Source organism: Mus musculus, chromosome 16, assembly GCF_000001635.26.
Source record: "Mus musculus strain C57BL/6J chromosome 16, GRCm38.p6 C57BL/6J".
Taxonomy (NCBI): Eukaryota; Metazoa; Chordata; class Mammalia; order Rodentia; family Muridae; genus Mus; species Mus musculus.
In genome coordinates this window covers 78,345,938-78,359,833 of record NC_000082.6, presented here as the reverse complement: position 1 = coordinate 78,359,833, position 13,896 = coordinate 78,345,938, and the positions used below count along the sequence as shown (strand labels likewise).

Sequence of the window (13,896 nt, the reverse complement as noted above, 5' to 3'; positions counted from 1 at the left end):
AAAGGAGAAGGTAGAAGAGATACTTAGGAAGGAAAATAATCTAAAATGTTCATTTTAAAAAAAAAACCACCTTTTTATTGAACACAGGATCCCCAAAGGCCACATATCAAAATATACATGTAAAAAACTTCTAATTTACTGGTAGTAGCTAAATGAAAATATAAATACAATAAAACAACTTTCAGCTATCAATCAAAGTCAGTATATATGGGACCTTTGTCACGGGGATTTTGACCCATAATGATGTTATAGGACATCTGACTTACTCGCCTTCTCCCATCAGAGAAAGCAGATGTGTTCCTGTAGCCACTGTTAACCCGCCTTGTAAACTGGATGTAGTGGGAGTGCCTGAAATCCCATAACTGAGAGGCTGAGGCAGACAACAGGACATCACGGCTCACCTCAGCTGTGCGTCAGATTCGATGCTAGCCTGGGCAAGATGATATCCTAGCTCAAAACTAAAAACAAAAAAAAGTGCTGTGCTTTTTTTTTTTTCCAAAAAACAAAACAAAATATTAGTCTTTACTAGAGTTATAAAGGAAGAAGTATGGTACTTCAGATTCTTCAGTAGTCCTTCATATTTATACCACTGTAATGCCATCGGTCTTGTAAGCGTACTTGAACTACAAAGAAAAGGGAAAAAGCATCTATGAGTTTTAGATATTCTAAAGGTAAACTTAAAGAACAAGATCAGCGATATGTCCTCCCACATCACTCTATCCTTCATAGTTTTACTTGGAAATTATTCAACTTAGCCAAGAGGGACCACAAATCACTTCCTAGTAACTGATAAAAGGGGTCTGGCTATTCCAAACCATCAGGTTTCTTCGTTTCATTTACTCTTGGTTTTTTGAGATAAGGGCATAGGCTGGCTTTGAACTTACAGATCTGCCGCCCTGTGCTTCCTGGGGGCTGAAATTAAAGGTGTTTGCTACCCTGCCCAACTCTGTTGACAGTTTTCTTAAACTACGAAGATTAAGAAGGTAAGGTACAGAAGATAAAGTCAGTTTTATAGTCTAGATGTTTACCACTTCGTATTTTAAACACTCGTAATGTCATTGTCCTCTGACTTAAGCTGTAACAATTTTAGCATATTTCCAAAGCATAACATCAGCTTTTCCCCCTGAGTATTTTCCTACTGGTAATTGGCATCTTAATTTTTAAATGGGAAGGGAGTCAAAGTGTTTTGAGATGGGAGTCTTGTCTCCCACCTGCTGATGTCAAGTGATCCACCTCAGCACTAGTACAGGGACTGCGGGCGTGTGTCGTCATGCCCCACAGAAAAGTGTTGCACTCTTAAGGCCATTGCTTGTCCCCTTGTAGGTATTGGAGGATTTTATAGAGAGAGATAACAACAGACTTGTGGGCAGTTACAGAGTTGGGAGTTTGAAAGATTTTTTGTCGGGAAAGACAGCATTTGTTCTATTTTGCTTCTGTTACAGGTAAATTTCTTGGGGAATTTGAAGTATAAGAGCCACACAGGAAGAGAAGCAGTAATTTTAGCACTCACCAAATAGCTAGAACTCTTTGCACATGACTACAAAATATAAATCTGTGGTCAACGAGATGGCTCAGTGGATAAAGGCACTTGCCACCAAGGCAGGTAACAGGAATTTGATATATAGGATCCACCGGTGGTAGGAGAGCGCTGACTCCATCCAGCAGGATGTCCTATGACTTCATGGGCATGTATATATGTATGTGCATACACAAATACATAAATATGATTGAAGTAAATCCTTAATTAGCCATGGCAACTAAATGATGAATCTTGGGGAAAGCTGACATTTATTTTAGTTTTATTTTATCTGGCTGGCTGGCTGGCCTGCATGTTTGCCTGTGTCTATGTGTGCCATGCCTGGGGAAGACACAAGAGGGCATCAGATCCTCTGGAACTAGAGTTATGGATGGTTCTTTACCATCGTATGTATGTTCTAGAAACCAAACCTGGGCCCTCTGTAAGATCAGCAAGTGCTAGGGCCCTCTGTAAGATCAGCAAGTTTTATTAACCACCAAGCCATCTCTCCAGCCCTCGGAAAGCTCATTTTTAATGTAACTGCGTTTTAGATCATTTTCTGTATGAAACTGTGAACTTGATTCATCTACCTGGTTTAAAGGTTCAGTTCACGTTGTAATAAAGCCTCCAACAGTAAAGCTTTTGCAGTCTATTAACTACTGAAAACAAATTACCTCTCAGCTATTGGCTCTTTATGTTTTGGTGGGCATGGGGTTCTTGTTAATGGAACTTAAGGCTGAGTTAATGTGTCCCTTACAGGATTGATCAAAACAATCAATTAATTCACCTTAAAACCTTTATTAGAGAGTTTCAAGCAGGAGGAGTGGCTTGTGACTGAATAACGATAATTTGTTTTAATCTCCCGTTTTGTATTTGTAGGCATAACAGCAGAGCTCTAGATTATAGAGGTTAAGTTCAATGTGGATGTTTGAAAAATATAAATTCTTTGGTAAGTTCTACAGTGTTAGTAATAAAATGCAAACTTATAGGGTGTACTTTTTTTTTTTAACTGTAGCAAAACATTTTTTTTTTTTCTTTCCATTTTTTATTAGGTATTTAGCTTATTTACATTTCCAATGCTATACCAAAAGTCCCCCCCATACCCACCCACCCCCACTCCCCTACCCGCCCACTCCCCCTTTTTGGCCCTGGCGTTCCCCTGTTCTGGGGCATATAAAGTTTGTGTGTCCAATGGGCCTCTCTTTCCAGTGATGGCCGACTAGGTCATCTTTTGATACATATGCAGCTAGAGTCAAGAGCTCCGGGGTACTGGTTAGTTCATAATGTTGATCCACCTATAGGGTTGCAGATCCCTTTAGCTCCTTGGGTACTTTCTCTAGCTCCTCCATTGGGAGCCCTGTGATCCGTCCATTAGCTGACTGTGGGCATCCACTTCTGTGTTTGCTAGGCCCCGGCATAGTCTCACAAGAGACAGCTACATCTGGGTCCTTTCGATAAAATCTTGCTAGTGTATGCAATGGTGTCAGCGTTTGGATGCTGATTATGGGGTGGATCCCTGGATAAGGCAGTCTCTACATGGTCCACCCTTTAATCTCAGCTCCAAACTTTGTCTCTGTAACTCCTTCCAAGGGTGTTTTGTTCCCACTTCTAAGGAGGGGCATAGTGTCTACACTTCAGTCTTCATTTTTCTTGAGTTTCATGTGTTTAGGAAATTGTATCTTATATCTTGGGTATCCTAGGTTTTGGGCTAATATCCACTTATCAGTGAGTACATATTGTGTGAGTTCCTTTGTGAATGTGTTACCTCACTCAGGATGATGCCCTCCAGGTCCATCCATTTGGCTAGGAATTTCATAAATTCATTCTTTTTAGTAGCTGAGTAGTACTCCATTGTGTAGATGTACCACATTTTCTGTATCCATTCCTCTGTTGAGGGGCATCTGGGTTCTTTCCAGCTTCTGGCTATTATAAATAATGCTGCTATGAACATAGTGGAGCATGTGTCCTTCTTACCAGTTGGGGCATCTTCTGGATATATGCCCAAGAGAGGTATTGCTGGATCCTCCGGTAGTACTATGTCCAATTTTCTGAGGAACCGCCAGACGGATTTCCAGAGTGGTTGTACAAGCCTGCAATCCCACCAACAATGGAGGAGTGTTCCTCTTTCTCCACATCCACGCCAGCATCTGCTGTCACCTGAATTTTTGATCTTAGACATTCTGACTGGTGTGAGGTGGAATCTTAGGGTTGTTTTGATTTGCATTTCCCTGATGATTAAGGATGTTGAACATTTTTTCAGGTGCTTCTCTGCCATTCTGTATTCCTCAGGTGAGAATTCTTTGTTCAGTTCTGAGCCCCATTTTTTAATGGGGTTGTTTGATTTTCTGAAGTCCACCTTCTTGAGTTCTTTATATATGTTGGATATTAGTCCCCTATCTGATTTAGGATAGGTAAAGATCCTTTCCCAATCTGTTGGTGGTCTCTTTGTCTTATTGACGGTGTCTTTTGCCTTGCAGAAACTTTGGAGTTTCATTAGGTCCCATTTGTCAATTCTCGATCTTACAGCACAAGCCATTGCTGTTCTGTTCAGGAATTTTTCCCCTGTGCCCATATCTTCAAGGCTTTTCCCCACTTTCTCCTCTATAAGTTTCAGTGTCTCTGGTTTTATGTGAAGTTCTTTGATCCATTTAGATTTGACCTTAGTACAAGGAGATAAGTATGGATCGATTCGCATTCTTCTACATGATAACAACCAGTTGTGCCAGCACCATTTGTTGAAAATGCTGTCTTTCTTCCACTGGATGGTTTTAGCTCCCTTGTCGAAGATCAAGTGACCATAGGTGTGTGGGTTCATTTCTGGGTCTTCAATTCTATTCCATTGGTCTACTTGTCTGTCTCTATACCAGTACCATGCAGTTTTTACCACAATTGCTCTGTAGTAAAGCTTTAGGTCCGGCATGGTGATTCCACCAGAGGTTCTTTTATCCTTGAGAAGAGTTTTTGCTATCCTAGGTTTTTTGTTATTCCAGATGAATTTGCAAATTGCTCCTTCTAATTCATTGAAGAATTGAGTTGGAATTTTGATGGGGATTGCATTGAATCTGTAGATTGCTTTTGGCAAGATAGCCATTTTTACAATATTGATCCTGCCAATCCATGAGCATGGGAGATCTTTCCATCTTCTGAGATCTTCTTTAATTTCTTTCTTCAGAGACTTGAAGTTTTTATCATACAGATCTTTCACTTCCTTAGTTAGAGTCACGCCGAGATATTTTATATTATTTGTGACTATTGAGAAGGGTGTTGTTTCCCTAATTTCTTTCTCAGCCTGTTTATTCTTTGTGTAGAGAAAGGCCATTGACTTGTTTGAGTTAATTTTATATCCAGCTACTTCACCGAAGCTGTTTATCAGGTTTAGGAGTTCTCTGGTGGAATTTTTAGGGTCACTTATATATACTATCATATCATCTGCAAAAAGTGATATTTTGACTTCCTCTTTTCCAATTTGTATCCCCTTGATCTCCTTTTGTTGTCGAATTGCTCTGGCTAATACTTCAAGTACTATGTTGAAAAGGTAGGGAGAAAGTGGGCAGCCTTGTCTAGTCCCTGATTTTAGTGGGATGGCTTCCAGCTTCTCTCCATTTACTTTGATGTTGGCTACTGGTTTGCTGTAGATTGCTTTTATCATGTTTAGGTATGGGCCTTGAATTCCTGATCTTTCCAGAACTTTTATCATGAATGGGTGTTGGATCTTGTCAAATGCTTTTTCTGCATCCAACGAGATGATCATGTGGTTTTTGTCTTTGAGTTTGTTTATATAGTGGATTACATTGATGGATTTTCGTATATTAAACCATCCCTGCATTCCTGGAATAAAACCTACTTGGTCAGGATGGATGATTGCTTTAATGTGATCTTGGATTCGGTTAGCGAGAATTTTATTGAGGATTTTTGCATCGATATTCATAAGAGAAATTGGTCTGAAGTTCTCTATCTTTGTTGGATCTTTCTGTGGTTTAGGTATCAGAGTAATAGTGGCTTCATAAAATGAGTTGGGTAGAGTACTTTCTACTTCTATCTTGTGAAAAAGTTTGTGCAGAACTGGAATTAGATCTTCTTTGAAGGTCTGATAGAACTCTGCACTAAACCCGTCTGGTCCTGGGCTTTTTTTGGCTGGGAGACTATTTATAACTGCTTCTATTTCTTTAGGGGATATGGGACTGTTTAGAAGGTCAACTTGATCCTGATTCAACTTTGGTACCTGGTATCTGTCCAGAAATTTGTCCATTTCGTCCAGGTTTTCCAGTTTTGTTGAGTATAGCCTTTTGTAGAAGGATCTGATGGTGTTTTGGATTTCTTCAGGATCTGTTGTTATGTCTCCCTTTTCAGTTCTGATTTTGTTAATTAGGATTTTGTCTCTGTGCCCTCTAGTGAGTCTAGCTAAGGGTTTATCTATCTTGTTGATTTTCTCAAAGAACCAACTCCTCGTTTGGTTAATTCTTTGAATAGTTCTTCTTGTTTCCACTTGGTTGATTTCACCCCTGAGTTTGATTATTTCCTGCCGTCTACTCCTCTTGGGTGAATTTGCTTCCTTTTTTTCTAGAGCTTTTAGATGTGTTGTCAAGCTGCTAGTATGTGCTCTCTCCCGTTTCTTCATGGAGGCACTCAGAGCTATGAGTTTCCCTCTTAGAAATGCTTTCATTGTGTCCCAAAGGTTTGGGTACGTTGTGGCTTCATTTTCATTAAACTCTAAAAAGTCTTTAATTTCTTTCTTTATTCCTTCCTTGACCAAGGTATCATTGAGAAGAGTGTTGTTCAGTTTCCACGTGAGTGTTGGCTTTCTGTTATTTTTTTTGTTATTGAAGATCAGCCTTAGTGCATGGTGATCTGATAGGATACATGGGACAATTTCAATATTTTTGAATCTGTTGAGGCCTGTTTTGTGGCCTATTATGTGGTCAATTTTGGAGAAGGTACCATGAGGTGCTGAGAAGAAGGTATATCCTTTGGTTTTAGGATAAAATGTTCTGTAGATATCTGTCAGATCCATTTGTTTCATCACTTCTGTTAGTTTCAGTGTGTCCCTGTTTAGTTTCTGTTTCCATGATCTGTCCATTGGTGAAAGTGGTGTGTTGAAGTCTCCCACTATTATTGTGTGAGGTGCAATGTGTGCTTTGAGCTTTACTAAAGTTTCTTTAATGAATGTGGCTGCCCTTGTATTTGGCGCATAGATATTCAGAATTGAGAGTTCCTCTTGGAGGATTTTACCTTTGATGAGAACAAAGTGCCCCTCCTTGTCTTTTTTGATGACTTTGGGTTGGAAGTCAATCTTATCAGATATTAGGATGGCTACTCCAGCTTGTTTCTTCATACCATTTGCTTGGAAAATTGTTTTCCAGCCTTTTATTCTGAGGTAGTGTCTATCTTTTTCTCTGAGATGTGTCTCCTGTAAACAGCAAAATGTTGGGTCTTGTTTGTGTAGCCAGTTTGTTAGTCTATGTCTTTTTATTGGGGAGTTGAGACCATTGATGTTAAGAGATATTAAGGAAAAGTAATTGTTGCTTCCTGTTATTTTTGTTGTTAAAGTTGGCATTCTGTTCTTGTGGCTGTCTTCTTTTAGGTTTGTTGAGGGATTACCTTCTTGTTTTTTCTAGGGCATTGTTCCCGTTCTTGTATTGGTTTTTTTCTGTTATTACCCTTTGAAGGGCTGGATTCGTGGAGAGATAATGTGAGAATTTGGTTTTGTCGTGGAATACTTTGGTTTCTCCATCTATGGTAATTGAGAGTTTGGCAGGGTATAGTAGCCTGGGCTGGAATTTGTGTTCTTTTAGTGTCTGTATAACATCTGTCCAGGCTCTTCTGGCTTTCATAGTCTCTGGTGAAAAATCTGGTGTAATTCTGATAGGCTTGCCTTTGTATGTTACTTGACCTTTTTCCCTTACCGCTTTTAGTATTCTATCTTTATTTAGTGCATTTGTTGTTCTGATTATTATGTGTCGGGAGGAATTTCTTTTCTGGTCCAGTCTATTTGGAGTTCTGTAGGCTTCTTGTATGTTCATAGGTATCTCTTTCTTTATATTTGGGAAGTTTTCTTCAATAATTTTGTTGAAGATGTTTGCTGGCCCTTTAAGTTGAAAATCTTCATTCTCATCCACTCCTATTATCCGTAGGTTTGGTCTTCTCATTGTGTCCTGGATTTCCTGGATATTTTGAGTTAGGATCTTTTTGCATTTTCCATTTTCTTTGATTGTTGTGCCGATGTTCTCTATGGAATCTTCTGCACCTGAGATTCTCTCTTCCATCTCTTGTATTCTGTTGCTGATGCTCAAATCTATGGTTCCAGATTTCTTTCCTAGGGTTTCTATCTCCAGTGTTGCCTCACTTTGAGTTTTCTTTATTGTTTCTACTTCCCTTTTTAGGTCTAGTATGGTTTTGTTCATTTCCATCACCTGTTTGTATGTTTTTTCCTCTTTTTCTGTAAGGACTTCTACCTGTTTGATTGTGTTTTCCTGTTTTTCTTTAAGGACTTGTAACTCTTTAGCAGTGTTCTCCTGTATTTCTTTAAGTGATTTATTAAAGTCCTTCTTGATGTCCTCTACCATCATCATGAGATATGCTTTTAAATCTAGGTCTAGGTTTTCGGGTGTGTTGGGGTGCCCTGGACTGGGCGAAGTGGGAGTACTGGGTTCTGATGATGGTGAGTGGTCTTGGTTCCTGTTAGTAGGATTCCTCCGTTTACCTTTCGCCATCTGGTAATCTCTGGAGTTAGTAGTTATAGTTGACTCTGTTTAGAGATTGTTCTTCTGGTGATTCTGTTACCGTCTCTCAGCAGACCTGGGAGACAGATTCTCTCCTCTGAGTTTCAGTGCTCAGAGCACTCTCTGCTGGCAAGCTCTCTTATAGGGAAGGTGCGCAGATATCTTGTATTTGGACCTCCTCCTGGCCGAAGAAGAAGGCCCAAAACAGGACCTTTCTCAGACACTGTGTTGCTTTGGCAGTTCCCAGAAGCTGTCAGCTTCTGTGGTGCAGACTCTCACCTGTGCAGACTAAAATCCTAAGTTCCAGGGAGTCCTGGAACCAAGATGGTGACCGCTGCTCCTGAGGCCGAGGCCGTCTCCCGAGCCAGGCGGACACCTGTCCTCTGGTCCGGATGGCGGCCGGTTATCTGCGGCCCGCCCCGGCTGCTGCCTCAGCGGCTCTGTGCTTCCGCCCGTCCCAGAAGCTGTCCGGTTCTCTGGTGCACCCTCTAACCTGTTCAGACTAATTTCCTAGGTCCCGCGGAGTCCCGGAACCCAGATGGCGACCGCTGCTGCTGAGGCTGAGGTCGCCTCCCAAGCCAGGCGGACACCTGTCCTCTGGTCCGGATGGTGGCCGGTTGTCTGCGGCCCGCCCAGGCTGCTGCCTCAGCGGCTCTGTGCTTCTGCCCGTCCCAGAAGCTGTCAGGTTCTCTGGCGCACCCTCTAACCTGTTCAGACTAATTTCCTAAGTTCTGCTGAGTCCCGGAACCAAGATGGCGACTGCTGCTGCTGAGGCTGAGGCCGCCTCCCAAGCCAGGCGGACACCTGTCCTCTGGTCCGGATGGTGGCCGGTTGTCTGCGGCCCGCCCAGGCTGCTGCCTCAGCGGCTCTGTGCTTCCGCCCGTCCCAGAAGCTGTCAGGTTCTCTGGCGCACCCTCTAACCTGTTCAGACTAATTTCCTAGGTCCCGCGGAGTCCCGGAACCCAGATGGCGACCGCTGCTGCTGAGGCTGAGGTCGCCTCCCAAGCCAGGCGGACACCTGTCCTCTGGTCCGGATGGTGGCCGGTTATCTGCGGCCCGCCCAGGCTGCTGCCTCAGCGGCTCTGTGCTTCCGCCCGTCCCAGAAGCTGTCCGGTTCTCTGGTGCACCCTCTAACCTGTTCAGACTAATTTCCTAGGTCCCGCGGAGTCCCGGAACCCAGATGGCGACCGCTGCTGCTGAGGCTGAGGTCGCCTCCCAAGCCAGGCGGACACCTGTCCTCTGGTCCGGATGGTGGCCGGTTGTCTGCGGCCCGCCCAGGCTGCTGCCTCAGCGGCTCTGTGCTTCTGCCCGTCCCAGAAGCTGTCAGGTTCTCTGGCGCACCCTCTAACCTGTTCAGACTAATTTCCTAAGTTCTGCTGAGTCCCGGAACCAAGATGGCGACTCGCAAAACATTTTGACTATAGTACAGTGTAACGTTCAGCCAAGATAAATGATTTAAGTTGACTTCAAAGCTGTCAGTTTTGTGATAATTTGACCCTCATAGTCATCTCATGATTTGTGCCATGTTTATTCAATTGAATAAGGGCTCTGAGGGAAGCAAAAGATGTCCAAGGTGACAGCAAGCTAACTTAAGCCTCAACTTAAAAGCCTGTGCTCTGTGGCCTCAACACCACATCCTGTTTGGTACCTATGCAAAGCCTACCAACTACTGGAGCTTGTGAGGGTAGGTCAAGACTTGACAGAAGGAAACTTAGGCAGAGATTTATGTTAAGTGAAAATGAATTAAATGTCTATATTGGCCATTAATCTTACTTCCTTGTTACAGACTATTCAGTTATGTCTGAAAAGGAACACTAAAACCTTAGGTTGCCGGGCATGGTGGCACACGCCTTAATCCCAGCACTCGGGAGTCAGAGGCAGGCGGAGTTCTGAGTTCGAGGCCAGCTTGGTCTACAAAGTGAGTTCCAGGACAGCCAGGGCTATACAGAGAAACCCTGTCTCAAGAAAACAAAACAAAACAAAACAAACAAAACCCCAAAACCTTAGACAATGATTTCATTTATTTGAACTGTAAATTGAATTTCAGTAGCAGTATGGCCTAATGGACAAGACAGGAACTGGCCAAGAAGATCCAGGTAAGAGAAATAATATAGCAATGCCCAAGTCGGGCATTCTGCTGTTTTTTTATTATCATTTTTTTTTTTGGTTATTTAACCTAGGACACAATGTTACCAATTACTTTGGCCAAGTTTCCCCACATTTTCTCTGGCATTAGATTCTGGTTAGTGAGGCAGTACCTAGGACGCTCCCTGGGAAACACAGTATTGCCCCTGTATTATACATGCCGCCTGGGGCATTCACTGGACGTCTGTTATCCAAGGCAAATGAGGGAAAGCTGCAATTCCTATGTAAAATGTGTACACTCTAAACATTGCAGAAATGGTCACCTGCTTCCAAGTCTATAGCAGAAGGCCACCCACCTTTAACGTAAGGACTAAAACAATTATTTAATAGTTATCAAAAGCATGTGGACTTGTAAGGGTATTGCCACTCTTACTGCTCTGGCTTGATGTTTATTGCATTGTTTCTACCCTCAAAATGGAGTAGCTACAGAAAGAACGTTCATAAAGGTTAGAAATAGTCATAGGAACTTAGGAATTTCATAGGGCTTGAAAACACCGTTATGATCTACACACATCAGCAGGGCTGACAGCATACATCAGTGAGATGTGGGGACAGCATCTCTGCTGCATTAGCTGTCTGGTGTGTCGGTCGCCTTTATAGTGCTGAGGCCAGTACAAACATTTATCAGCTTCACTAGTAATGGTTGAAAGACTGCAGATGCTGGGCAAGATTATTTGCTTAACCCACGAGGCAGGAGTGATAATCCCCATTATTGTGTATTGGCATATCCCAACCTTTGAGATGTATCAGTTAGAAAACCTATCATTTAATGGTAATGTCCCTTGTTTAGAACATGTCGAAATAGAGGTTTAAAGGAATACAGCCTTTTGAAAGGCAGTTAGACTTTTAAGGTGTGTATGTTTTCACCTAGCAACTACTTCAAGAAATTTATCTACAGAAGTACTTGGATGGGGCTATCATCTATGTAAAAGTGTTTAGTATATTTTTGGGTGACAAAAAAAAATAGCCATAACAAATGAGCAACTAAATAAAATTTAAACCATCTATACAAGGTAGTATGAAAAATGCTATGTGGCTATGAAAAAAAGAATGGATAAAGTAATAATAACAAAATATTATAGGTGGAAACATGAAAGTATCCTATCTAAAATGCTGTGTGTTGTATGAGTAAAACACTATTTTGACAGTATATTCAGAAGAAGGAGAAAGGGGCTAAATACAGACAATTCTATTCTGCTTCTTTGGATTTTTCTGCTAAACGTTCATACTCCATAACCTTTTTTTAATGGCTTTTTAAAAAAAAATTTATTTTAAAGGGATATTATGATATGCTATGATAAAAACTAACACAATAAACAAATAGAAAGAAAGAGCCCAAGAGAGAAAACAAGAATCGGAGACCCACTTTCTCACACACTCAGGAATCCCATAGAACACTGAACTGGAAGCCCTGACTTCACAACCTTTTTCCTGGGGGAGTAAAAGCATCTAAAAAAGCATTTTAAGGTCAATTCGTTTATTTTTAGCTAATACAAGATGAGAAATAGCCTGTGGACATACACAAGAAATACATACTTGATATACAAAATGCTTTGTCGAAACCTTTGCAATAGTGAAGGATTATAACGCCCCCGTGTAGTGCAAGAGCATAAAGCCAGTAAAAGAGTGACCTGAGTCTGCCTTACAGAGAACGTCCTGGTCTGTGACAGGGCTGCGATAACGTGCGGAATGTCATGAGAATGGAATGTGGCATAGAGGGTTCGTTTGCTTGTTCTTGACACAAGGTCTGTGAGGCACACAGTCCTCATACTCGCCATAGAGCTGAGAAGGGCCTTGAACTCCCCCTTCCCCTGTCTCTACCTCCGAGGGATTGGGATTATGGGTAGGAGCCACCAGGCCTGGCTTAGACCTTGCTCATTGTGAAATGAGAGCTGTAAGATGCTGTGGTACCGGGCAAGCATTAACACTCAGTGTGTTTCTTTCCATGAGGTCAGGACTGATGATAGGACCTGCTCAGTACCTGCCCAGGGTGGCATACGCATGAAAGTCTCAGCACTTGGGTGCCCGAGGCAGGAAGATTACAAGTTCAAGGCCAGCCAGCATACACTGTATGGCTAGGCTTTATCTCACAAAACAACAAAACAAAACAAAAAACCTAATCTTCAGGCTTATGCAGTGGTAGTTCGTGTATATGTATACACATAATGAATTGCACCTAGCCTCTTGGGAATTAAGTACTGTACTTTCTGTTCCACCACAACCCTGTGTGTGTGTGTGTGTGTGTGTGTGTGTGTGTGTGTGTGTGTGTGTGTGTCCTGATACTGTGTGCCTTACAGAGAGAATACTGAGTATTAAACTGCCTGGTACTGTAACTAGAGAACTTTGAACTCGGGCACTGTAACTCTAGAATGCAAGCTTTTAAGAGCTGAGGAACAAAAGTTTACACATTGTCTTGCACTGTTAATAATACTATGTGATATTTTTTACTTATTTACTTTTTAAAGGAAACAATGAGGTGTTGTTTCTAGTAGATCTGTTAGGCTAGATTTTAATGAAATATAAGTTAAATTTTAATGAAAAATAAAACCCCTCTAAAAGTCATTGTCCACAAGAGGGCATCATAATCTTTTTATTGTCAGAGCTAAAGGTTGGATTCCAAGTACTGACCCCTTGATGTGAAATGTTAAGAGGTATAGCTATAGTGGTAGAAATTGTTAAGTGTTCATAGTTGTATACAATTAACATTTCTTTATTACTATGTTTTTATGTCATAGAAGTGGTAAGTACTTCACCCCTGTGGCAGATACAGCCTCTGCTGAAATGTTAGAGGAGGGAGGACGCCACGTTTCCTTCTCGGCACCGCTCTTAGATTAGCATATGGAAAAGGTGTTTTCAGTCTCACAGTTAATATGTATGTTCCTTATTGGGTTAATGAGTCTTTGTCATTTGACAGTAGGCTGCAGATCTCTTAAATGTCCCGTCAAGTATGTCACTATATAATTTATAGTGCTGATGGTGACGGGGAGTAATCACTCCAGGGGCCTGAAATGTACAAAATAATCCCCTGACTGCGAACTTGTAAGTATACAACACAGGCAAACGTGGTCATTCATGAAACTGGAAACATTGCGTGTATGTGGTATAGAGCAATAACCAGACTCGTCTCCACGGCAGTGAAAGTAAGGTGATGGGGCTGAAGGAGGCTGGGGACCATCAGCCTTTGCCCTAGAGCTCCAGCCTGGGAGCAGTCTTTAATGTGTTTAAACTGGTATGGTAGCTTATACTTGTCATCCCAACTCAAGACCCTGAGGCAGGAGGATCTACCCAAGTTTGAAGCCAGCCTGGGCTACGTAGTGGGTTCCAGGCCAACCTAGGTTATAGAATGAAGACCTTTCTCAAAAAATTTTTTTCTAATTTTTTGTGCCCTGTATGCGATCAGCGTACAGCTAGGAAAACAAATATAGCCAAGTTAGGGGCTGTACAAAATCTCTCTGGTTGGGGATGTCACTCAGGTACAGGGCTTGCCTAGAATGTATTGTGTGTATTGAGCAACTG

The 13,896-nt window shown here is 41.9% G+C and overlaps 1 protein-coding gene across 2 annotated transcripts in view; it reads right to left on the bottom strand.

Moving 5' to 3' along the window:
• Positions 1-48: 48 nt before the first annotated feature.
• Positions 49-13,896, bottom strand: part of Cxadr (coxsackie virus and adenovirus receptor) — a 58,560-nt gene continuing 44,712 nt past the window's right edge. For both annotated transcript variants that reach the window (XM_006522884.4, NM_009988.4), the window contains one exon: positions 49-623. In XM_006522884.4, the coding sequence (XP_006522947.1) occupies positions 582-623 (42 nt within the window). In that variant the 3' untranslated portion in view covers positions 49-581. The remainder of the gene's footprint in view (positions 624-13,896) is intronic.